Source organism: Zeus faber (genome assembly GCF_960531495.2).
Source record: "Zeus faber genome assembly, chromosome: 14".
Lineage (NCBI taxonomy): Eukaryota > Metazoa > Chordata > Actinopteri > Zeiformes > Zeidae > Zeus > Zeus faber.
Window position 1 is genome coordinate 29,041,992 of NC_137200.1, and position 27,353 is coordinate 29,069,344.

At 43.5% G+C, this 27,353-nt stretch overlaps 2 protein-coding genes across 2 annotated transcripts; one reads left to right on the forward strand and one right to left on the reverse strand.

Moving 5' to 3' along the window:
* Positions 1-1,569: 1,569 nt before the first annotated feature.
* LOC307240130 (moesin-like) lies at positions 1,570-15,756 on the reverse strand. Its single transcript, XM_080013777.1, has 13 exons — positions 15,555-15,756; positions 10,503-10,586; positions 9,868-9,963; positions 9,306-9,580; positions 7,973-8,056; positions 6,886-7,032; positions 6,712-6,808; positions 6,433-6,596; positions 5,512-5,642; positions 5,285-5,445; positions 4,590-4,682; positions 3,818-4,045; positions 1,570-3,026 (listed from the first exon to the last, which is right to left on the reverse strand). The coding sequence occupies exons 1-13, from the start codon at positions 15,564-15,566 to the stop codon at positions 2,862-2,864; spliced, it is 1,737 nt and encodes a 578-aa protein (XP_079869903.1). The 5' UTR covers positions 15,567-15,756; the 3' UTR covers positions 1,570-2,861.
* A 639-nt stretch (positions 15,757-16,395) lies between these two features.
* LOC307240024 (APC membrane recruitment protein 1-like) lies at positions 16,396-20,907 on the forward strand (the record flags this gene model as incomplete). Its single annotated transcript, XM_080013599.1, has 3 exons — positions 16,396-16,567; positions 17,703-20,510; positions 20,870-20,907. Exons 2-3 carry the CDS (start codon positions 17,789-17,791, stop codon positions 20,905-20,907), a joined length of 2,760 nt encoding a protein of 919 aa, XP_079869725.1. The 5' UTR covers positions 16,396-16,567; positions 17,703-17,788.
* Positions 20,908-27,353: the final 6,446 nt, after the last annotated feature.

Consider the following 27,353-nt stretch of genomic DNA (forward strand, 5'->3'; position numbering starts at 1 on the left):
CACACAGGTGAAGAGAAGCAGGTAAGGAGAGGCTGGAGGGAGTGAACCGCACCGGGACAAGAGGACGACATTAAACGGACAACGTGAAGTTGGGCGGACGGAGCTGCCACACTGCTGCCTGGAGAGGGCCTGGCCTTGGACTGACACACTCGTCAACCAATCAGATTGAGAGCTGCAGCAGTGGGTGTGTCCTTTCATGGCCGCGGTGCCTTCGCCGCTGCCAGCAGGGTTGCCATGTCTGCGGCTTTCCCACCGAATTGGACTACTTTTTCCATTGTTGCTGAAGGTTGTATTTGTTGTCTGTGGTTTGGGGGGTTGCTCTGTAGGATGAAAGATGGGCTAATGACTGTAATATGAATCTGTCTAATATGTGTGTTATGGTGATATGGTGGTGTGTTATGGTGATATGGTGGTGTGTTATGGTGATATGGTGGTTTGTTATGGTGATTTGTTATGGTGATATGGTGGTTTGTTTTGGTGATATGGTGGTTTGTTATGGTGATATGGTGGTGTGTGTTATGGTGAAATGGTGGTTTGTTATGGTGATATGGTGGTTTGTTATGGTGATATGGTGGTTTGTTATGGTGATATGGTGGTGTGTGTTATGGTGAAATGGTGGTTTGTTATGGTGATATGGTGGTTTGTTATGGTGATATGGTGGTGTGTGTTAGGGTGATATGTAGGTGTGTGTTATGGTGATATGGTGGTTTGTTATGGTGATATGGTGGTGTGTGTTATGGTGAAATGGTGGTTTGTTATGGTGATATGGTGGTTTGTTATGGTGATATGGTGGTGTGTGTTAGGGTGATATGTAGGTGTGTGTTATGGTGATATGGTGGTTTGTTATGGTGATATGGTGGTGTGTGTTATGGTGATATGGTGGTTTGTTATGGTGATATGGTGGTTTGATATGGTGATATGGTGGTGTGTGTTAGGGTGATATGTAGGTGTGTGTTATGGTGATATGGTATGTATATGTATGTGACAAATAATCTCTTGAACTTGAACTTGGTGGTGTGTGTCATGGTGATATGTAGGTGTGTGTTATTGTGGTTGGTGACGTGATTCAGAGATGGTTTTGTGGAAGCCCCCTGGAGGCAGAGGTGGGAAATGCACAGTCTGCAACTGGAATATGTGAAACATGTTGGTTCCACTGGTTTCAAGAAAGTCTCAGACAGCCATCTTAGAATCTACAGCCTGACAGGGCTCATGAGCTGAGTGGGACCTGAAGGTTATGGTTGTGGTGAGATTGAAGATGCATCTGCCCGTGCTATGAGAACTGTCCTTTAAAATGACAGCATGATGATTTACATGTCGAAACTTGTTTAACACCTAACTGCAAACTTGATAGAAACACTTTATACACATCCTTCCTGTTACACATATGGTTCTTTGGGATATAAATAAATATATTGAACGGTGGCGTTCATTTTGAAAGCAACTACACACTAAGATAACATCTAACAGTGATTCCACTAGCGTCCCTACATTCCTGTTGGCATTTGGAATGGGGAGGACGAGAAATCAGTCCGAGCAATTTCGTCAACTTAACGTCAGTTCAACTCAAACGTGTATTTATTTTTTATTAGACATTGGAAAAAATACAAATGATTTTATTTCATGCATACAGTATGCAACTTTTGGACCAAATATTGAGCACATGACTTCCTCCGTGATGATGTGCATGTTCCAAGAGCTTCTCAAAATACTGTCGGACCTGGCCACGCAGCCTGGGTGCCATGGCAACACTAAACAGAACCTAAAACTTGTGTAATCAGTTCTACAAAAAACAAAACTGTAAAAAACACAAAACATCTTCAAATTACATCTGGAAAATTAACATTAGAAAACAAGTTACAACTTTACAGTCATTTCTTTGACCCTTCAGAACATTTCCTTCCTGTTTTTTTCCCCCTGGAGACCTTTGAAGCGAGGAAGCACGTGCTCATGAATTATATAAAAAAAAACAATGAAAAAAATTACAAGACAATTCAAATTGAAGTGAAAATATTCATCTGATCAGATTTGATAAGGAAGGCGTCTCAATAGAATCTAGAATAACTCACTTTGTTTGGTCATGAAAACTTGAGAAAGGTACGTTTTCTACGAGTACACAAATATAAATTAAAGAATCATGAGGAGGATATGTTCATGTTCATTTATCTCGACTTGTTGCTAAAAGGTCAGGAATGAAAGCGGTTGAAAGCATTTTCAGGGCGACAGTAGATTGATCTGTCCCCGTGTGTGATGATTCCAATGTCACATTTATATAACAGCACAGTTGATGTTTCAAAGTAAAGGCCGCAAAAAAATCTTCTCCTACTGAAAAGCATAAATCTATGATGCATATTAATTAATAATATGTCATACATATTAATAATTATTATGATCGATTCCAAGTGTATCTCTATACAACTGTAAACACCCCATGATGTAACATTCTAATTTTTTTGACCTGATAAAAGTGTTGGCGTGAATGCAGTTTGCTGGCAGGTTTAACGGGAGAATCATTGAAAATGTACTGAATAAAATTGATATGCATGACCGCAAAAAAATAAAAATAAAAATAAAATCAGAAAGTTGATTGACCAAATGTCCTAATCCCAAATTCATTTCATATTCAATTTGGTGAGATAATATATTAAATCATGGAAGAAATACTGCAGTTTGACCTTCAAATTGTATTTGCCCAAGGGCAAAAAAAAGAACGAAAAGAAAAGAAGTTATGTTACATAAATGTGACATAAATACGCAAAGAAATGTGAAATGCTGTTTCAACGCCAGCAGCCAGGTGCTGATATGCTACAGGAGTCCCACCAAAATACATCCCTTTTCAACCGGCACACGGCCTCCCCGCCACATCACATGCACTCAAACTCGTCGATGCGCTGCTTGGTGTTTCCAGAGCGGATCTGCCGCAGCGTCTTGTACTTGTCCCGTCCCGCGCGCACGTTCTCTGCGTGGAGCACGTCGTTCACCGTCTTCTTGGTCTCGTCCCGAGCGTTGGCGAGCTCCGAGCTCAGAGCCTGAGGAGCACGGAGGGCTCAGATTCATACGTATACATACTGTATATACTATATACACATGATATGTAGTACATACAGTATATACATGTATACATACTGTATATACACTATATAAATGATATGTAGTACATACATGTATACATACTGTATATACTATATATATGATATGTAGTACATACAGTGCATACATGTATACAGTGTATATACGATATAAATGATATGTAGTACACACAGTATATACATGTATACATACTGTATATACAATATAAATGATATGTAGTACATACAGTATATACATGTATACATACTGTATACATGTATACTTGTACAGTATATACGCGATATGTTTCCCTCTTAGGGCGACTGAAGCAAGTTGAGGAAACAAACCCAACAAGGAGAATCCTGCAACTTTGATGGAATTTCAACTCAACACTGTGAAGGTATGCAGCCAGGGAAGGGGATTTTAAATGCTGTCTCCACGTTTCTCCCTTTAATTGAAAAATGAATTTGCAGTAAAGCAACGTGGAGTACATGTTTGATACGTTTATTAAGTCAAATAGATGAATGAAATATTGTATGTCATAAATCATAACCCGCGCGGAGCCTCTGTGATGTCATGTAGTACTGTACTGTACTGTCAGTTTAAAAAGTACACAGAGGAGGAATGTTATTCAGCCTAAATCTGTCGCTGATGTCAGTTGTCACGCGTAAGATGAGCGCCGCCGGCTCCAAGACAATAACAACAGTGAAAGGAGAAGCCAGCGGGGGTCGAGGCCGCTCCCTGGACTCACCAGCAGGTGCTTCTGGACGCGCTCGTTCTTCTCGGCCTCCGTCATGCGCTCCTCCTCGCTGCGGTCCAGGTAGGTGCCGGCGGCCGCCAGCTCGGCGCTCGCCTCGGCGCTGCTCTCGTCATTCTCGTCGTGTTCGTTCTCGGCGTCGACGGGCTCCTGCACCTGGGCGGCCATTTTGGTCTTCAGCTGGTCTTTGGTCTTCTCCAGATCCTCCTGCACCAGGGCCGCCTGGTAAAAGATGTGGTGCGGTTAGATCTTGAGTCGAGGTCGCAACTTCAAGGTTTATTATAAAAGGAAGCTGTTGTGACATCACATCCGTATAAAAAGGTTCCTTTCAGCTGACGTCCATCATGGAATAATAATAATAATAATAATAATAAAAAAGCTACTTTCTACGAAATTCAATGGAAGTAGAACTAGTAAAGCTTAGAACGTTTCACAACCCTCAAGTTCTTTTTGAAGCTCTTTCCCAGATCATCCTGACGATGTTTTCCAGTTAAAATAAATACATTTCCCAAAATAAACTCTGCATCAGTCACTGCAGCGCAGATCAGATGGACGACCAGGTGGACGTGGGAGCTCCTCTCTGCTCCTCTCTGCTGCTGCCGTGGCTCTGAAGTGCAAACCTCATTCCTCCCCGTTTTTTAAATTGTTTCTTTTAAATTTTCTGTGTCGTCTCCAAACGCTGGGATGTGTTTTTGCACTTCAGGGCCACCGTAGCTCCCCGTCTCCAGCAGAGAGGGTTAGGGTCAGATCAGGGGACGGACGGCACCTTCTGCTGCCACTGCACGGCCTCGTCCTCCTTCTTCTTCTTGGCGTCCTCCAGGAGGGAGATCTTAGAGGTCAGGTCTGCCAGCTCCGTGGCCTGAGGGAGCAAAGAGGACCCGCCATCAGTCATATATACAGTATATATAATACAGTATATATAATATACAGCCTATAGATAATATATGCATACTGCATATACATATATACTGCATATATATATATACACACAGTATATAAAATATATGCATATAATATATACATAAATAGTGCATATATACAGTATATATAATATATGCATACTGTATATACATATATAGTGTGTGTGTGTGTGTATATATATATATATATATATATACATACATACATACATACAGACACACACACACAGTATATATAATATATGCATACTGTATATACATATATAGTGCACAGTATAATATATGCATACTGTATATACATATATAGTGCATATATATATACACACACACACAAAGTATATACTGTATAATATATGCCTACTGTATATACACATATATAGTGCATATATACACAGCATATATCATATATGCATACTGTAAATACATAGTGCATATATAATATACATAATATATACATCACACACACACACACACACACGGTTTATCTAATTGTGTCTAATAGTTCTTGTAGAGATGCTTGTGGTCCTGCTGAGGGACTGACCAGGTGCTCCTGGTTCTTCATCTGGTTCTCAGACTGCTGCAGCAGCGCTGCCTTGGCATCTTCAGCGATCTGCAGGTCGCTCTCCAGACGCTCTGCTTCCTCGGCCGCTCGCTTCCTCTCCAGCTCCAGCTCCAGGGCCCGCGACGTCTGCTCCTCCAGCTCTGCACAAACACATGTTAGAACCACGCACTTCCCCCGGGGGAGGGTTTCATTACACCTGAGTCTACCTTGCTGGGCTCGTCGGGTCTGCTCTTCAATCTGCTTCAACCGCTCCATCAACTCCTCCTTTTCCTTTTCTATTTTTTCCTTCTCTTTTTCCGCGACTTCTCTCTTCCTCTTCTCGTTCTCCAGCAAGGCCCTGGGGGAGCAACATTTAGCCACCGGTTTAAATGCTTTTCTTGCTTTCATTAAAACTGTCTCATGACAGGATGTTCGCAGTCACGTTAAATCACGGCATGAATCATTATGAATGATGGTGTTTTCGTATTTTTTATAATATATTTTATAAATATTTATATGATTTAGTAATAACTCTACAGCTTGAATGGAGCAAGAACAGGAAGTGGTTCAATGTGTCACCCAGCGATGGGAAAAGGGTGTTTCCCTCCTGCAACCAAAAATGTCTATGGACTTTCACGCTAACCTTCACCCATGTGGAGAGATAACATAATAATATATTTATAATACATAAAATAATACACAGATAAAATGTATAACCATATATTTTGCAAAAAGTATATTATCTTAAGTAAAGTATATTATCTTATAATTTCAAATAGATAAACAGAGAACAGTGCCCCAAATCTTTGCACAATTCTGTATGTGAGTCCTTCCATATATTCAAATGCATTTTTATACATAATATTTTTTAATTTATGTCAATGTATGTTTGTTATGCGAGCGTCAACACATTTAGTATTTTTTACCCTAACCCTAATTTTCTATCACATTTTCATTGATCTGGTATTGATCCGGTATTGATGTGGTATTTAACAGCTGCTGGACTGCGATACAAAGCACAACGGGGCGATTGTGGCGGTGGCCCCGTTGTGCTTAGTATGGCAGCCCAAGTGACCAGGTTCCGGGGCCCGGGATTGACTCCCAATGCTCCGAAGATGAGATCTACGTCAAAAGGGGAGGGGCGTCACCTCTCCATCTTCTTGTGGTTCTTCTCCTCCCGAGCCTGAGCCTTCATCTGCTGCACCTCGATGGTGTCGGGTTTGCGACGGCGCATGTACAGCTCGTGGTTCCCCATGCACAGCGCCAGGATGCGCTTGTTGAAGCGCAGCCTCGGAGCGTAGAATACAAAGTCCTGAAACAAATCCAGGTAGGAGCCAGAAGGTTGTTTTTTATTTTTACATATTTCATAAAAAACATCGGCTTTGGAAATGTGTAGGGGAATTTGTCCACAGAACGCAGATCGTTACCGGCGCCTTCTTGTCAATGGGTTTGATGACAAACTTCTTGTCGTTGAAGGAAATATTTCTGATTTCGCTCCAGGGAAATCCGATTTTGGGCGTCATCCTGGAGGAAGTGAAACAGAGTGTCAGCGTGCATAGAAGAAGTGGATTTGCTGCGGTTCCTCTGAGGCTGTGACTCACTTGTCGTTGTGCTCGTAGATGTTGAGTCCCAGCGCATCCACGCCCAGCCACAGCTCCGAGCCCTTCTTGTTCTTGATGTTGAAGTAGTTGACTCCGTACATCTCCAGGTCCTGAGCGATCTTCAGGTATTCCATCATGGATTCCTCTCTGTGCACCGATGAAATTGAACCTGCTGTTAGTGATACTGGCAGATGGCAGCATTGAAAAGTGTGCATGATTTCTTTTAATTATTATTAATATTATTATTATTATTATTATATTTATATTATTATCCCCTATTGATATTGATTGATTGGAAGATTCTCTGAAATAGAAGAACAGCAGAAGCTGCGAACAGGGTTTGCATCTCCTTTGAAGCGGTGTGTCACCAACACCTGTTTCATCCAAATCGATCCACATACGGAGCAGAAATTTGTGAAAAACCGACAAAAATTTGACTGAAATCACAGACACGGTCTAATGCATTCAACACCAAAATATGTCCAACCCGGCTAAAAGAACCTGGAACACAACAATGACACAAGCTACAAACACGGTTGAGGTTGTTTAAACTGCTATGCCACAAGCCTCTTGTGCTTTAAGTTTCATCCAAATCGATCCACATACGGAGCGGAAATGAGTGAAAAAACGACCAAATTTGATCCCAAATATTCAGCTGGTCCTGCTTGACTGACATGTCAATGTTCGTGAACGAAATGAACCAGATGAGATTAAGAGTAAGACGCTTTATGACATAGTATCATCCTATTTACTATAAATGTATAGGTTCTGTTTCAGAATTTCCATTTTCCAGTAAACTCCCTGGGAGTGATAATAATTGTTTTACTTTAGTTCATATGTGTGACTGTTGAGCTCAACCCTCTTCTGGGAGTGAAACCAAAATGGTGGAATAATATCGCTGATGATTTTTTTCTCTACAGGAATTACAGGTTTCTATCTATCATACAGAGCGGAACTGCATGCTGGGGCACAGACTTGCTGATTTTCCAAAAGATCTGATTGAGAAATGTGGAATGTGTGTGTGTGTGTGTGTGTGTGTGTGTGTGTGTGTGTGTGTGTGTGTGTGTGTGTGTGTGTGTGCGCGTACCTCAGCATGCCCTTGTGCTCCTCGTGCCACACCTGGATCCTCTCCTCCCACTGCTCCTTGTTGAGCTTGTGCTGCTCCAGCACTCTGACACATAAGGAACAGCACTTACATACAAAATACAGTATATACACACGCACACACACACATATACACATACATAAACACACACACACACACACACACACACACACACACACGCACACGCACACGCACACGCACACGCACACAGGCGAGGAGACGGAGGCGCAGCCGTACGACCACTCGCTGGACAACGATGACCTCCTCCTGGACCAGTGGAAACGTCACAATTTCACAGAGATCCTGACCTTCAAGCCCACGCTCCTTGAGTCCAAGGAAACGGCGCAACTCTGACCATACTGTGATACTGGACCCAAAGACCTTTGTCCCGACGGAGGGGACGCACTGGTTTTTTTTGCAACAGTACGGAGTAAGGACTTGGACAGTCCCTTAACTCAGTTGTGTCTAAAAACTTGGTTTCATACATGTAGGAAACAACCCGAAAAATAAATACATCTAAAATAAAAACACAGGCCACCCTTCTAATCAGGCGCGCAATTTTCTTTTCCTCAGGGCACCTGCGATGTGCGCACTGCGGCTCCACTGTGCTGCTCCGTTTGCCCAGAGCTGCAAAACTGTAGAGGGGATGTGAGACCCGATCACCAGTGGTTACTTTACAGCTCTGAGCAAAGAGGGGGAGCGCCTCCCTCCCCCTCTTCCTCTCTCCCTTCCCCGCTTCGCTCCAGTTTCACAACACGGTAAACTGCACTTACACCGCTTCAATTCTCTGATTTTCTGGCAAAAAAATAATAATTTAAAGAAAAAGGTCTGTCATACATGTCAATCCCGATCGATGGAGTCGATCGCCGATGACGGAGACGATTTAATTGTAAATTGGCCCAAGCCTAGTGAACGCCCGTTGCTCATTAGAGCAATCGACGAGCAACAGGTAAAAACCCCCATCCCCCCACACACACACACACACACACACACACACACACACACACACACACACACACACACACACACACACACACACACACACACACACACACACAGCCTCCATCATGACAACGTTCCATCTGCTCCAGGCTTGTTCCATCTCGCCCACTCTCTACAATTAACTGTTGTGTTTGCAACATCTCTGCCTGTGTCTCTGTTGGAGGGCCCTAAAAAACTCCACTCAGGTGGTGTGTAGCAGGCGGATCTGCTAAACATCAATACATTCTCCACATACAGACAGTATAAACCAGGTGTTAAACAGAGTATAAAGCGGGTATTAAACAAGTTCACAGCGGCAGCATGGTGGCCGTACCTCTGTGGCAGCAGCTTGTCGCTGGACAGGTATCCTGGCGTGTGGGCGTCTTTGTTGTAGTCGGCGTACTTGGCCTGCACGGCATAGGAGGCCAGGAGCACGGCGGTCTCCGGGGGGCAGTAGATGTCGTCATTGAGGATCCCCTCCTTGACCTGGAGGAAGAAGAGCCGCTGCGTGGCCTCCTGGATCAGCTCCTCCGAAACATCCTCCGGGAAGAACTTGGCGCGGAATTTGAACAGCAGCGGGCTCTCCTTCCTGACGTCCTGGGCAGTCACCTGCGGCGAGCGGCGCAGGTCGGACAGGGAGAACAAAATCCCCGTGAGATTTAGAACCTCGTTCAAGGGAGCAGTAGACAGCAGAACCAAATAAAATGTCTATGAAGTTCAGAAAACTGCTTGACTTCACTGTAACGCAGCCTTCACGACAACATTTAACCATATCAGGATATTACAATAACCCAGACCATGTATAGTCTTCACAATATCGATATTAAATTGATGCATCGCCCAGCCCTACTTGAGGGCCATGAAGATTTTGTGATGCTAAACATCAAAATATTCACCTTTTTATTGAGCTTGAGCCAGGTGGAGAAGCCCTTTGTGTCCTGGTACTGGAGTCCAAAGTACCAGACCTCCCGCAGCCCGATGGTCTTCACAACCTCAACACAGGGTTCACACACGTCCATGAGCAGAGCACCACCAACACTGGCTATTTAAACAACATCCTGTCACTGTCAATCAAATACACACTAAGGTTTATTTATTCAACCCATTTGTTCTAATGTGATAAAATATACGTCCTTAGCTTGAGAACTGTTCTACGGGACCGTCCATTAGAACTTGCTGTGTTGGAACTTTCAACTGTGCTGGAACGAGACTGAAAACTAGACGCTAACTCTTTACTTAAAGTCTCTATTCACAAGAGATGTGAATGGTGCGTCCGAAATGGCACTTGACGCTCATATCTTATATCTCTCTTTTTTTTTTTTAATAAACTTGTTTTTAAATATGGAACTACATAACAAAAAGGGGAAGCAAAGGGTCCAAAACCAATGCAGAGAACTAGAATTATTTTTGAAAACCTTCCGCCGTGCAACTTTTTTCTGACTTCAGACTCCACACAGTGGCGTACACGGTCTTTTTTTTCCCCACAGGTTAGGACTTGAGCCGTGGTCGATGGATGAAAGCTGCTCTTTACCTGGTCGAAGAGCTGCTTCCCTGTCGTACTGGGCTGGATGGCGAACTCCAGCTCCGCATCCATCGTAGTTACTCTCACACTAATCTGCAGCGAGAGAAAAACAAATACACATAAGACTGTTAAAGGCCACCAGATGTTGAAATTCCTGGAATCCAACCTTCCTTCAACCGTGCAACTGAAACCGTACTTGACGTGACGGCGCCATCGCCCCGTGAACTGCGGCGCCTGAATGAGAGGAATAACGGCTCCTCTGATACGCGACGTGGTTGTTCCTCCGTGCGTGTGGGGGTCTTTCTATCGGCAGCAAACTCTCAGTGCGCAGACGCCGCCGGCAGGAAGTGACCACATCCTCTGGCCACGCCGCTGCCGCCCTTCTCACCTCGGAGGAGCTTGCATCCGGCGCTCGCTCTGACCTCTTTTTTCTTATTTACTCATGGTTTTTATGTTTTGCGGGGTTGTCGGCGCATCTCAGGGGTGATGGAAAAATGTCTCAGTAGATACGTTCTACTGTGTCAGTGTTCCAGACACTTTTATGCCAAGGATTAATGAAGCTGTTCTGGCAAAACCTTCACTTTCTGTTGGTTTTTCCTTTTCACCCGCGCATGCGTGCACACACACACACACACACACACACACACACACACACACACACACACACACACACACACACACGCACACACACACACACACACACACACACACACACACACACACACACACACACACACACACACTGAATCTTAATGAGTAGAATGAAAATTAGGGATATGATATACATTTGAACTGTTAATCGCAATTACTTGTGTGAAGAAGAATCGTCAGGTAAAATGTCATGATGGTGGCTGTGTGTCTTGAACCGATAGTCAAATGCAATGATGCCGGACCCTCGGCAGAAAGAAAAAGAAAAAGAATCACAGAAGACTTCCTGCGATACGTCCTCGCAGAACAGCCGCCTGCCGTGAGCAGGGAAATAACTGAGCGGGCTGAGGCCCACGCCGCCCTGCCCCACAATGCTTTGCATTATTTCCCAGCGACGGGCCCGATTAGAGCTGCGTTCTTTCCCATGTGTGTCAGCAGGATCCCATTTAGCGCTCAGGACACTTGCCACCTTGCCGCCTGCTGTCATCGTGCCTCACAAAGGGAGAGAGAGCGGGAGGTCACGGGGTCATCTCTCGGCGCTCTGCCGACATTTCTCGTTTCCTGCTCTTTCGAGCAACTACCCAAGCGGAGTTCTCGGCGCCAGGCGGCGGTCATAAAGCGGCTTCTTTCCGGAGGTGAAGTGGCTTCCCCCCCCCCCCTCGCATGAAAAGGGAAGCTGGCCCCTGAACGTTCTGGTTGGTGAGGGTGTGTCCCCACGGCCAACACTCCGGAACACTAACACACTATTATTAGCACAGAACACCTCAGATAGAGCTCTGCGCTGCAGTCTCACAGTCGGTGACGTTTTTTCTGGCAGTGCAATGCGGTTTGATGGGAATCTGTGTAACAGTTATGGGATGGCTCCTTTGAGCTGTGGGAGTCTTGCATGCACGTTCATTCATTTGAGTGGGACTTCAGACACTTCCAAACCTGGATCTAGACAGACCTATAGACGCACATCACGGAATTCCAGCTCATTTTCTCGTCTCCTTTTCATGACCCCAGAGCGTTTCTGATGATTGATTTATAATATTGTCTCTATTTTCAGGTTTTCGTAAACACTGTACGACGAGAAACCTATTCTTGAATATGACCTCCTGGTATCTCTGAAAACCACGACTACAAAATACGGCGATATTAAGTCACTTTGAGAATCATGTTGTTTGGACTTTTCCGAAAGTAAGAGACAATATTAAAACACTTAAAATGTGAGCTATCATCAGAAAAATGGTCGTTGTGTCAACAGGCTAAAAGGAAGAAGAAGAAGGAGAAGAAAAAGGTTGGAAACATGTTTTACGAGTCACTGAGTACACAGTCAGCTGTACGTGACGTCGTTGGAGGAGAAACGTGGTGAAAGCCGCGGCGTCAGGACCCAAACTCAGAGCTCAGTCACCGCCAGCACAATGTCGTCTGATCCGACCTCCACCTGACCGTCAGGTCGTTCCATTCTAGAGAAATGTACAGGGAACTTTAGCCTGACGTTGGAAATAAAAACAACTTTCCTTGTACAGGAATTCTGATGTTCCAACGTTCAAAGTCGATAGATGTACATTACACTGTTATAAGCTTGGACTCTGATGGTGGCATGATATGAACAAACAACAATTCAATGGCTCATGATGAGCGCATGACAATTTCCAGTGAACTTGCACATTTGGTGACTGTGACAGCACCACCACGCACCACCCACCTCCCCAGCCTGCTTTTCCTCCCACGTAGAAGATCAACATTCAATAATATTAGATTTATCTTCCCATTCCGAAACTATCGGCTGAACAAAGCAACTGCTCCCTCCATGCTGCAACTTAAAATAAGAAGATTACATGAGTTAAAAATTTTGAGACATCTAAAAATCATAAATCAATTCGGTTATTTAAGAATTGCCAATACAAAATTGTTCTGTGCTAAACGAATGCATTACAAAGAAGGAGGAAAATTTAAAAGAGTGAAAAAGGAAGAAGCCTCTCTGTCCAATGAGAAAGTGAGAAACACCAACGCGTGCTCTGCTGCAGTTTTATCTTGTTTGGTAGAAAGCAACATTATTCATTCTAATTGATTACTTAGTGGTATATTATATCGTATACAAAGGCTTAAAATGACCACCAGCTGAAAATCCTTTAAAAACTGATTTTGTTTCCTTTACATCACAGGCATTGCATCATAAAATACTCACGATATTGGGTGAAAAAGTAGTAAAGTACAGCACTTACTCTTCAGTTTCCTCTGGTTATTTCGCAGTCCTTTCAAACTAAAACTTCTATATTTACGTGTGACGCTCCGGGTAGTGTGTAGTTTGTCTGCACTCCTAACTCCTAATCTACTGTGCTATGTGCACTAAACTAATCCCTGCATACCACTGGGATTATACTGCACCGCACTTTGTTAGAGGTTAGTGCTGCTCCCCAGAAAACCACCAGACGCATCATCCCCAAAACGCCGTGCGAAGGTAAGTCCCGGCATTCTTCTTTTTTGTAGAATAAAGTTTGCTCTCAGAGAGTTTGTTTTAGTCTCAAACTGTGACACAACAAACTCTGATTATTCATTAGGAACTGTGAGAACATGGAAACGGTTTCAATTTCGTAAAAGTGGCTCTGCTCTCACAGTTTAAACAGCAAAACCTTGCGATAATAAAACTGCTGATTTGCTGTAAGTATAGGCCTGTTAACAACAAGGTCATTTTCCATGACTCTCAAATGGGGGGAGTTTAGGCAAAGGAATGTTCTTTTTGAAAAAGGCAAAGTGTGGGGAAAGGCTAATAAATATATGACAAAATGAAAAACAGCTCATTCAAAAATGAAAAAGCATCCAAGGAAAATGAATGCCTCCAAACTCATAAGCAGTGTCTCAGATACATGATATACAATAAATAATATACAATCTATAATACACAATATATAATATACAATATACAGAGTATCGGTATATCTGTGTTGGAGCGACTTTTTGTTTTATCTCTGGAGGCCGATCAGCATCTCGAGCTGAGGACCAATGGACCAGGCTGGAGCAGAATGGACCACACTGGACCAGGCTGTTGGTTTCCAGTCCTGGTCCATCGTGCTCCAGATTGGACCACACTGGACCAGGCTGTTGGTTTCCAGTCCTGGTCCATCGTGCTCCAGGTTGGACCACACTGGACCAGGCTGGAGCAGAATGGACCACACTGGACCAGGTTGGACCACACTGGACCAGGCTAGAGCAGAATGGACCACACTGGACCAGGCTGGACAACACTGGACCAGGACTGGACCAGGCTGGACCACACTGGACCAGGCTTGACCAGGCTGGAGCAGAACGGACCAGGCTGGGGAAGCAGAGGCTAGATCTCCATATAAGGCTGCTGTGCTGGAAACGACCAGAGAGGAAGTGATGTCACAACAGAAACCTTGAGTCACAACTCCACTTCCTTGGGAAACGGACAAGAGGCCAAAGAGAAGAACGAGAGCTAGAGAGAAGTAAAGCCTTCTAACAGCCACCAGAACAGCCACACAGCTGGAGCCTCCAAATAAGACCAGAGCGTTACAGTCAAAGGCACTTTTAGGCTTTTTGTTCTTTCAGTTGTGGAAAGTAAAGTACCAGTACTTTGTAACTCCAAGTATCTGCACTTCAGTTTCAGAGATTTTTATTGCACTTACTTTATGATGCTATTTTTTATTGTAAATAATAATTAGAATTTGCAGGAGAAAATCTACAGTAGTACTTAATGCCATATTATAGGCCCTGTACTGTATATCAGGGAATTAAGCACATTTAAGAGCAATTACTTATTAATAATAATAATAATAATAATAATAATAATAATAATAATAATAATATATATACATACACACACACACAAACATTATATATATATATATATATATATACACACACACACACACACACACACACACACACACACACACACACACATATACTTTTACTTAAGTAGAAATGTCAATGTGCTGCTTTCACATTTGGTCATTTTGTGTGAGGGTATTTGTACTTTTACTTAAAGGAAAAGGTCCGAATCCACCATGATTATTGTTGATTGCATCATAAATTGTTTTCGAGCATTATATTCCGGATTTAGGATTTGTTCATCCTAGTGATAGAGATAAAAACTCAAATAACAAATCAGAGCCTCCTTTTCAGGGGGGCATGTGGGCTTCCGTTTAGTTGTTTAGGGAATCGAAAGAAAGAAAGAAAGAAAGAAAGAAAGAAAGAAAGAAAGAAAGAAAGAAAGAAAGAAAGAAAGAAAACAGACAGAAAGAAAGAAAGAAAGAAAGAAAGTGATTTTAACCCTTGTCCCGGCTGGGACTGGGGGATATGATCTCATTAACGGCATTAGTGCGTATGAAGTGATACTTTCGCAGTTGGATCTTTGCGGCTAAGGCGAACAGGAGGATGGGAGCGTTAATAACGGTCTGAACTCACCGTCTTCGGCATCTTTGTCCTCTGTCCGCTCCTTTCCGCTGGGAAGTGCAGTTAAACCGACGGGTGGGTCTGTGCAGTAGTGTCCGAGCCGAGGAAGCTCTGTCCCATCAGAACAATATGGCGCCGAGCCGCGTCTTCCTGTCTCCCGGACCGAGGAGAATAAACAGAGAAAGTTCAGTTACTTCTTTGTCCGCTCGCTTTATTTCCTGCTAACGGTCCTGGTGAAACCACACCCAACCCGCCCCGCGCCGACTCCGCCCCCCGCGGCGGCGCCCGGTTACTGCAAGCGCAGGGTGCTCAACCTGGGCGCCGCGGACCCCGCCGGGTCCCTCGGCGTGGGGCCAGAGCTTTGGCCGCATGTTTTTTGTTGTTGCTGTTGTTGTTTTGTTGTTGTTGTTGTTGTTGTTTTTTCCTTTTCAAACGATAGTTTCTTAATCTTTCCTTTCACTGGAAATGAAAGTAGAGTTCACGCCGCGCACGAAACAGCGCAGCCCAACACAGACCAGGTGCCGCTACAACCACGTAGCGCAACAAAATGGAAACTGGTTTGAAAATACTCTCGGTAGAAGTAGGATGACGACGAGAAGCCATGTAAAGCGCTGCGCTGCTGCCTCGAATGGAATGTTTGAATAGTGTCTGTAAACATGGGAGTTGGTTTATTGGACGATCAATGGAGACGCTTGGAAACAAGAGGAAAAACGAAAAAGGTAAATTCAAGTCAACAAACTGGAGGCGGGGCGCGACGTCATCGCCATGCGGCCCCGGCGAGGGGCGGGGCCGGGCCTGACGTCATCACCACGCGCCCCCAGCGGTTCCCCGCAGGAAGGCGTTGGACGGACATTGCTCCAGGATCCCGGACGCGTCCTGCTCGACGGGCGCGGAGCTTTAACGCGTTCTACGGTGTCGTGGGAAGCCAGGCGCCCCACGCCACGCAGCCTGGTCAGATGCTCTTCAGCTCAGAAAAAGAAGAAAGACACTAGAAGCATCTCCGCCGCTGCTCCCCCGAGTTCCAGGTGAGCAGTAGTAATGGCGTCATTAACCTGATGTTTGGCTGTAAGTGCTCGACGTTAAGCGGAGATGCTGCTCCAAACGAGGCCGGAGCGTTCGCATGGTTGTTGATGCTACTTTACTGGGTCACATTATTATTGTTATTCCTGATATTTAGCCAGTTTATTGGCCCGCTGTCTTGTCGTGGTCCGAATCAGATTCCGTTTTATTTTCCGTCCGCCAGCCTTAACTCTGTGAAGAAAAATGAGGACTAAAAATAACAAATAACACACAATAAAAAGTGAAGTTAAAATGAAATTAAAAAAAAAAAGGACGCATGTATATTTATATACAAACAGAAAATAGTCATATCTAAAAATATACACAATATACAAAATGCCATAGTATACACAGTGTAGTTTATTGTTATATAGCGTATAAATCTGAATTATTACTACGTACTCACGAGCTTATTATAGAATGTGCAGTATTATTGCACAAGTTGTGTGTATGTGAGTGGGAGAGACAGTCGGTGGGAGGCAGGGGGCCTGTTGGTGAGCCCCACTGCCATGGGGTGGTCCTGTTGGACCACAACCTCTTTTTCATTTAGATTGGCTCCACATTGATAAAGATCTTTAAATCCTAAAAACAGCAAAACAGTTTTCAAATGTTGGAAAGAACCCTGTCTTTACTCATCGAATCATCCTCGGTCCCATCAGCCAGGATAAGCATGTTGGTTTTGAACAAACATCTAATCCTGTGAGAGAGAACATAGTCTTTGGTCTTCTCTTGCACTCTGCCACTCTTTTGTAATTGAGTTTGTCAGTGGTGACTATTGCTAAAAGTTAACCCAATGATGTAAATTAATACCGATTTTTTTTTTTGTCTGCAAGTACAAACTGTTGTTGACATATTAATAGAATGATATCGTTTTTGTAATAATATTCAAACTATTTTTCTCTTACAGGAGTTCATAGTGCATACAGAAAATATTGATTTGTATTTACTAAGGCAAAAATGATCCCTTAATACTTTAATACTTGATTTTTAATGAGACAAATGCTTGCTTGACTGTATTTTCTTAGTTGGTAGGTGGATATATATTCTTTCATTGGTGTATCTAAGTTTCTAACATGTTGATCTCTACCTTCTGAATTGTAGGTCTTGTAACAGATGGGTGTGAAGGACAACTTGACCACAGCCGTCCCTTCTGCTGACACAATCCTCCTGATCTAGATGCTGTAGCCATGGCTTTTTACAAGGTAGAAGAGCCGGCGAGTGAGGTGAAGCTTTTGGCTTCTGTCTGTGAACAGCTGTTCATAAGTGGCCAAGATGACATTGTGGAGGAACCTCAGTCAGGCACGAACACTACCCCTAAGCCCCCGACGCCAGGGAAATTTCGGAGGACTGCCCTAAGATTTTTTGGAGTACGTAAAAATATTTGCCTTTTACCCACATTATTTGGAGGAAGGAGTAAGAATCAGAACAAGTCGTCCTCAAAAAAAGGAATTGGTAAAAGCAACACACATGATGGGCTTAGCAAGGCAAGTTGCGATGACATTCAAGGGAGCAGTTATGCTTCTGCTGGGAACTTTGCGTATCTTGGCCAGAAAGAATCCAGAAGTAGCTCTCGCAGTGACTTCAACTACCATGCTGCTGATCAGAAATCAATGTCCCTTCCGTGGCAAAGAAGAGGGTTCAGGAGTCTATTTCACAGCATTAGACTGAATAGAAGCCAGAGGAATTCAGAGTTGGAAAAAAATGAAATGATCGCATTAGCCTCGCCTCTTTCACTGAAAGACATACCTGTGGTTCAGGATGATGGCGACAAAAATGTCAAAGAGTGCCTAGGCGATTTGTCCGAACCGGATGTGCCTGATTGTGATTATATCATCAGTGACATCACTATTCCCCCTGAATGTATCAACAGTGATGTGATGGCATTAGAGAGCCACTTGCTGAAACAAGAAAGTCTGAAGTCATTGTTTGATGATCAGACGCCCGATAAAAAAGGGGAGATGAAATTGACTGCAGTAGTTTCTAGTGAAGATAATGAGAATTCCAGAGTACACGGTGGGTCTTGTCCGCAACTTCAGATGACCCCTGAGCCCGAAATAAAAAGCTTGCTACCCGCTAGCTCATCAGATCAGCTCAATATGGTCTTTGGAGATGTGGCATCTTTAAAAAGTTTTGACTCTCTCACCGGCTGTGGGGACATCATTGCAGATCAAGATGATGACAGTATTGCGGAGAGCACAGTTTCAGGAGAAAGGAGCAGGAATTCGGGAAAAAGAAATTCTTGCTACCTTACTTACCAAGGCGGGGGTGAAGAGATGGCTTCCCCCGACGAATTGGAAGTGGATGATCTCCATCACCTCTGGGGAGATAAGGCCGAAGAGGAACTGTTCTGTCCCTGCAGCAAAGATCATACGGTAAATCTGACCGTTGACCTGACAAGCGCTCATCACGCAGACTTTGTAAACAGTCAACGTGGGGAACAGGCCGCAGCCACCGACGCTTCTCCCTTGAACCCTGATGTTATGACTCCTCAAAGTGAGCACCAAGAATCTGTTCCCAATAGTGATGAGGGCTACTATGACTCAACCACCCCGGGGCCAGATGAAGGACAGGAAAAGGTTGAGAGAATGAGAAGGGACAGGTTACCAAGAGACAGTTACAGTGGTGATGCCCTCTATGAGCTGTTTGCACCAGATGAGAGTCTTGTTAGCCCGCGTTACGAAGACCAACCGAAGCTGCCGAGTTCTGAACCGTGCGAGTTTGTAGGGGAGCAGGTGGATGTAACAGATTCTGCCCAAATTAATCGAATGCCAATGGGTGCCCAGCTGTATGACAATTTTCCAGCTATGTTTCAATCAGGATTGACGGGCTTGTGCAGCAAATCCAAGGAGGCTGCACAGTTTACAAAAGGTTTTCCCAGGAAAACCTCAAATAAAAACGACGACTTGAATTCAAAGCCCCGGGCATTTGTTAATAATAATGAAATCAATTTTGAGGCCTCTTACGAAAATGGAAACAAGCTTGACCCAAAGGAAGCAACAACAAAATTCACAAATGCTCGCAGTGAGAAAATGCAACGCACCATATCATTTGAAGACATGTCCGACCCAGATTTTGACATATATCTCTCAGCAACATGTAGTGAACCAAAAGAAGACCTCGAGGAGAAGATACCGACTCCATCATACGGAGCCAACGATGCATGTCCAACAATGTCTAATGATTTAGACGACTGCCAAACTGTTTGCTTCTCCCAAGCGCTTGAGGACTACACCAAGCACTCTCAGTTTTTAAGAAACTCGCACAACAACACAGATGGCATGGAGAGCGGCTCTTCCTTTGCCACAAATATGGAGGCTCTACCGACAATTGTCACATTCGATGTCGTCGACATGCATAACGAGGGTGAGTACGACGACCACACCCACGCTGAGATGGAGGACATTTCATCCTCCTTTCAACAGTTTGAGGAGAGCTACCTGCAGAAAGACGCCTTTGCCGAGTGTGACTACCACCTGCTCGACGTGTATGAACACAATCTCTTCAGTAACGCACGGGCCATTGCAAGTCTCCCGCGCCACCTTGGCCTCACCAAAGCCAGTCAATCTGTGTCCGGTCCGTTGTCTTTAGACAGAAGGAGTCGATCACTCGACACGGCGAGCCTGGAATTAACCATCTCCAACAAACACAGGAGAAGCGGAGCCGCTGTCTTTTCGTGTCCTCAAACGCAACAGGACTACAGAAGAGACTGTTCTCTGCACGTTGAACAGAACGCACGCATCTCCACGTCAGATGTTTCTGACAGCTGCGGCTTCATGTCTTCACCGTGGCAAACAAAGAGCGACACGGCTCTAAGCCCTTCTCCGACGGACGGCGAAAATGAAAACGTGTCCGCCCTCTGTGACGTTCAGGTGAAACAAACGCTGTGTTCGCGTTCCTCCAGCATTGACTGTTATAACGGCACTTCTCAACCGCTCCCTTCGAGTGATTTAGAAGTGCAGCCTTATGATTTCTTTTCACCGAATGCAGATCTTTGCAGTAGACAATTGCATCTTCCTTTGCAGTCCAATTCCGGTTTACCTCATAGTGCATTTGTTTTTTCTGAAATGTTGGGAGAAGATTTAATAGTGAGAACTATTTCAACAAACAAGTGATGGAAAGGAGGATACATTTTTTATATATATAAATATATATATATATATATATATATATATATATATACAATTGCCTTGAACTTGGAGTGATGTAGTCCCTCTGGTAAACATAGACGAGCGGCTGTCACTCGAGGAAATTCCTCCTCCTCGGTGCAGATGCTGCTCAGGGGGAGGACTTCTTCAGTGAAGCATGAAAGCCCGTGGATGCACAAACTCCCTGAGGCGCCAGCTCAATGAAAAGGAACTTTTAAAGTACATTTTATCGGATTAAATGATTGTTACTGTGTTTGGAAATTGCATCTATTTCTTTTATTCGAAAGGTTCCTACGTGATGAGGAAAGTTTCTCTGTAATTGTAAAATTCTGCCTCTGTTACGTAATACTGAGCGAGGCTTAATAGAATTTTCTGGACTGAATGAATGCCGTCGTAGTTGAACGTCAAAAGGGATTTTGTTACGGTTGTTTTGCTTCATGAAGATCACGTGTAGTTTAGTTGAAAGTATTACGCTAATTGGATTTTTATCATTGAAATGCTGTAATTTTTTTGAGTTCATCCCTTTGTCCTACTCCCCGCTCATGTCGTGCAGAGGAAGGTTGAGTTCTCACAGCAGCCCGGCCTGTCCTCCATGCTGGATGCAGCTTCATGGGCGGCATCAGGAGTTCAACGCAAGTCATGGGCGACAAATCCACAGTCTGCGTTCAGTACAAAAACACACCCCGTGTATTCTGGTTCATCTATGCATTTCTTGTCGGATAATGTAAATTTTCCCTTGAGTTAACGGTCTGACATTTAATGTTCCTTTGGCTAATGTTTACATTTCTATATTTCTGTAACGCATAGCGGTAACACTGAAAAAAAGCACAAAAAAAAAATAAGTTGTCAAATTTGTTAAGTCAGACTTTAATGTTTCATGATCATGTTAGCTTTGCCTGCAATGGGGAGTATTGTGGATTTGTCCCCCATGAATGCACTGAACTGCTGTTGAGAGTATGGAGCTGAGTGTTCAGTATGAAGAAAGGATGGACCGCTGCGGGAATCAAACCCACCTATGTACTACATGAGCAGGGAGTATAAAAAAGGGAGAAACTTAAGAGAATCGATTGTATGCGTTTTATTCACACATGTAGCCTAAATATCCAGATGGTTATGGCAGTGCTGCACATTTATTTTTTGTAATTTGTTTATTATGGGCATTTTTTAGCCTGGCTTCCATTGCACAGTCAAAACAGGGCAAGGCTACAGCTTGCTTTCTGTGACAATATTGCCTATTTACCGCTGTTGTGCTTAAAGCTGTAAGTGCCAATAAGTGTTAGTTTTTGCTGCTTACGCACAGCCACACCCTGGCTCTTGTAGCGTTTGGATATTGTCCGTCTTTGTGCTCAGAACCGTCTTTTCTGGCCTCTTACCGTTTCATGACAATAGGGTTTAAGATCAATTTTGCAGGGCTTCGTGATACTCTCTCAATTACAAGACACAATCCCTGTAATCAATAAATATCGCCAGAAAAGCTCAAACCTGTAGTCTTTCTCAAATATTTTTCCTGACAAGATATCACATATATCCATAAAATAAACATATTACACCCCCACACTAGCTGGGGCTGCTATTGAATTTCTAGATTCTAGAAAATGTTACAGAAATTATTTTCTTGAAGTTGACCAGTATAGAATGTCTTATAACAGTACAAGCCCTATTAGACATACTGAATCTAATTCTCGAGTGTTTGGAACACTTGGTGTAATTCATAAAAGACTTGTGTCCAGTAGATAGAAAGTCTTCAGAAATTGGGTCTTTTGTTGATTTTTCTTCCGTTTGCCTCCAACAGTGAGGATTTGAAAAAATGTCCTACGGCAGTGGTTCTCAACCGCTCTAACCTCAGGATCCTCTTTTGTCCTTGGTCAATATTCCAACCACTCATTTATTTCACAGAACAACCGTGTTTCATAATTTAAAGCAGAGCATTGAAAATCTGCTATGCTTTTCATTTTTTTAGAAAAGGTGGATGTGTACTCTATTCGACATGGACCCGTGACCCCCCCCAGTTAAGCACCCCTGTCCTGCGATTTCCTTGAAATGTTTAGCTTTATATCATTCATTCCAAAAAAAGTGAAATGACCATGGCCCTGGAAAGTTAATTGTCCTTGTCTTTGCTTTCTGGGGAGACATAACGTGCATTGCAGAAATTGTTTTAACCGTCATTTTTAAGTTACTTCTTAGCTCAATGTGTAATTGGTCACTGTCAACATGTTTTTTAAGTGTAAATTATACAAATGTGGCAGAATTTGTATTTATAATCTCAATTTCTCAACATTGATTTTTGCTAATATGTGTTGAATACATGTTCTGCTTAAGGGGAGTCTTGTTGTATTTTTTTCACAGATTTTGTTCCTGTCATGTCAGGTGAAGCCTTTGGAAGCCTTGTCTCAATAGAGGGCTGCCTTACTAAATAAAATGTAATGAGACATATCCAAGGAAGTAGTGTTTAATGCATATGTTATTGGTACATGCAGTAAATAGTGGTGCAGTTCACATTTATTCATTGAATACAGACAAATGGAAAAAAATTGACACATCCTGCCATTGTCACTTTTGCAGGGGTAATCAAAGTTTAAGTTTATTTAATATTATTTGATACATGACTTCTATACATCTAATCTCTTATTCTCTAATCTATATTTCCCAAACCAATTTGATACATGCAGCAGTGTTTATATTATGGGATACTACATAAACCTCCCATGGACAAGAGAAATGTGCGACTGATACCATTAACTGCTTCCCAGTTCAAATAAAGCTTTCCCAAGAGAACGAAATGGACCAACCTATAAATTAAAAATTACCAACGTACAAAGTAATTATTGGCCAGTATTGAACCATTATGTTGAGTCCGAGAAGTTCATGGTTAGATGTTCCTTGCAAGACATGCATTATTGGAATAGTCCTCGTTAATGTTATACATGTGCATCTAAATGAAGTGATTTAAGTGATTTGTTTTTCCATCTATATGTTGTTTGTTTCTGTTTATTTTTTTCCATTTACCTGTTGTTTCTATGCTTATGTTTTTCCATCTACATGTTTGTTTCTATGTTTGTTTTTCCATGTACACGTTGTTTTGTTCTATGTTTTTCCATATACATGTTGTTTGTTTCTATGTTTGTTTTTTCATGTACATGTTGTTTTGTTCTATGTTTTTCCATGTACATGGAACCCTCTCTGCAGACCGCTCTCTGTGACACAATCATATCAACACACAACAGCGTTTATCTTCTAGGGAAGGATTACATTGTAAAAGAACTTCAATGCAAGAGTAAAGACAAAAGTGTCTGTCTTGATTTGTTCAGTCTTTTTGAAGCAAAGTGGTTGGAGTGCTGCAAATCATGCAACTCCATTTCGAAAAACTAGTGCAGTGCCCGTTCAAAACAGGCCTGTTTGTGAATGTCACAGGGACTTGCCGTGGAAAACACCAGGGAAATACATTTTTCTCACAGGAAACAATACAACTAGTTTGCGAGTGGCCAGGCCACTCCATGACCTTAATGTGCTTCTTCTTGAGCCACTCCTTTGTTGCCTTGGCTGTATGTTTTGGGTCATTGTCGTGCTGGAAGACCCATCCACCACCCATTTTTGGTGTCCTGGCTGAGAGAAGGAGGTAGATGGCCCCATTCATCTTTCCCTCGATGCGGAAAAGTCGACTTGTCCTCTTAGCAGAGAAACACCCCCAAAGCATAATGCTTCCACCTCCATGCTTGACGGTGGGGATGGTGTTTTTGGGGTCGTAGTCAGAATACGTCTTCCTCCAAACACGGCGTGTCGCATTGATACCAAAGAGCTCGATTTTGGTCTCATCTGACCACATCACCTCTCCCAAGCATTCTCTGAATCATTCAGGTGTTCATTGGCAAACTTCAGACGGGCCTGTACATGTCCCTTCTGGAGCAGGGGGACCTCACGGGCGCTGCAGGATTTTAATCCATTGCAGCGTAGTGCGTTTCCAACGGTTTTCTTGGTGACTGTGGTCCAGGCTACCTTGAGATCATTAACAAGCTCCCCCTGTGTAGTTCTGGGCTGATCCCTCACCTTTCTCATGATCATTGATACCCTACGAGGTGAGATCTTGCGTGGAGCCCCAGACCGAGGGAGATTGACGGTCATTTGGTGTTTCTTCCATTTTCGAATAATCGTACCAACAGTTGTCTCCTTCTCACCCAGCTTCTTGCCAATGGTCTTGTAGCCCATTCCGGCCTTGTGCAGGTCGACAATCTTATCCCTGATGTCCTTAGACAGCTCTTTGGTCTTGCCCATGATGGAGAGGTTGGAGTCTGATTGATTGATTCTGTGGACAGGTGTCTTTTATACAGGTAACAAATTGAGATTAGGAGTACTTTCTTAAAGTGAGAGGACTTATCTGTGGGAGCCAGAGTTCTTTATGGTTGGTATGGGATCAAATACTTATTTCACTCAATGAAATGCAAAATAATTTCTATCTTTTTTTTTTAAATGTGATTTTCAGGATTTTCTTTTTGATATTCTGTCTCTCACTGTTATAATAAACCTACCAAAAATTACCACTTAAAATATAGACCATTTCTTTGTCAGTGTACAAACTTACATAATCAGTGAGGGATCAAATAATTATTTCCCCCACTGTTCATGTCGCGTGTCCGCACCAAACACGCCTGTTCTGAACGGGCCAATACTTTCACAGGAAATGCTGGCTCGCTGTTTATTGAAAGTTTATTAATATTACACATGTCGCGTGTTCAGCTTGCACCACATTGGACGCAGCACATCCTTGGGTCCCCAGCAATACACCTGCCAAGTGTGAAGTAGATCGGATGAACGGTTGTCGAGATAATCAAGTCACATGTATACAGAGATTCCTTCCTTTATAATGAGATGAAGAACTGATGTCATGCCATCCTGTTATCCAATTTTAACATTCCATACACTCTTTGGGAAGTTTCTCTAATGGGTCCATCCATCCATCCTTGCATCCATTTTCCTCCACCGTGACCCGGGGCCGGGTCACGGTGGCAGCAGGCTGAGCAAGGAGCTCCAGGCTCCCTTCTCCCTGGCAACATTTTTCAATTTCTCATGGGGGACCACGAGGCGTTCCCAGGCCAGCTGGGATACGTAATCCCTCCAGTGCGTTCTGGGTCTCCCCTGTGGTCTCCTACCAGTTGGACTTGCCCGGAAACCCTCCAAGGGCAGGCGCCCAGGAGGCATCCTGATCAGATGCCCGAACCACCTCAACTGTCTCCTTTCGACGCGAAGGAGCAGCTGCTCTACTCCGAGCTCCCTCTGGACGTCCGAGCTGGTCACCCTCTCTCTAAGGCTGAGCCCAGCCACCCTACGGAGGAAACTCATTTCGGCCGCTTGTATTCGCGATCTCATTCTTCCGGTCGCTACCCAGAGCTCATGACCATAGGTGAGGGTTGGGAGGTAGATGGACTGGTAAATTGAGAGCTTTGTCTTCCGGCTCAGCTCCCTCCTTACGACAGCCTCCCCGGGAAAGTTTACTCCAGCGTGGAGTTGGAAAAGAGGCTCTGGCCGATTGTCGAACCTCAGATTCTAATGGGTCCATTTTGTGAAAAGGCGCTCGTGCAGCGCCTTCATTGTTGTGGTGCAGTCTCTCTCATTTGTGACTAAGATGATGTGTATTGAGACGACTTTAAGAACAAAAGCTCTGAGCACTGTTCACAGTGGTATGGTTTCTCTCCCACTGATGAAGTCTCATCACCATGGAAATCAATTCCATCATGAGCACTAAGTGAAAAGATATTATTGTGCCATGATGTATCCTGCTCAAGTGTCTCAACACTTTGTCTCATTGTGACTTGAACTTTCCATCCCAGCTCACAACCCCCAGCGAGCCTTCATGAAGCAGAACTCCAATTCTTCACATTTGGACTCAGAGCTAGAGGACATTGTTTCTAAGAGCGAACCAGCTTAAAATAAATAATAAAGTGTTCCTCTTTATTATTATTTTTTGTGTGATTACTTTTTCTCAAGCATAGATGATTGCTATGGAAGCCGATCGACGCCAAAATTAAATACAAATCAAACAAGTAAACATTAACAAATGCATATCGGTGTATTTATTTATGATGAAATGCAAAACATTGTAAAATACCATACACTTTGCTTGCTGTTGTTTTTGGTTGTTTTTTTGATGCACTGGTTTTCACTGTGAATTTTTGGGGCCAAATGACAAGCTTGGAAAACAATCTAGAGTCCAGAAGACTAGTGTGTGTGCTTCAGACGCAGGCTTCAGAGTTGATAACACTGCTGGGTAAGCTGATGTTGCTCCTTTTTCCAATCCTGTCAGTGTTTACATTTGAATGTCGTGTGTAAAAGAAGTTCTGTGGATTGAACATTTAGCTTTACCATTTTCACACAACATTTACATGAGGAAGTGGACCCTGCTTCATCACTGCCCTGACTTTTCCTAAAGGTCCTACACTTTTCAATCTTATGGACCCAATTCCAATGTGAAATCGCTGATGTGTTCTGAGATCATTGAGGCGACTAAATATTTTCCCACAATATTCACATGAGTCAGGTTTCTCTCCTGTGTCCGTACATTGATGGATTTTGAGATTGGGTGATCGCTTTCCGCAATGTTCACAGGGGTAAGGTT

What these genes read in the sequence shown, in the direction of transcription:
- LOC307240130 (XM_080013777.1), bottom strand. An exon ending in GGCTCAAGCTCAATAAAAAG is followed by an intron (nt 9,581 to 9,867) that starts GTGAATATTTTG and finishes CGCTCGCCGCAG; the next exon opens with GTGACTGCCCAGGACGTCAG. An exon ending in CCATTGACAAGAAGGCGCCG is followed by an intron (nt 6,597 to 6,711) that starts GTAACGATCTGC and finishes GATTTGTTTCAG; the next exon opens with GACTTTGTATTCTACGCTCC.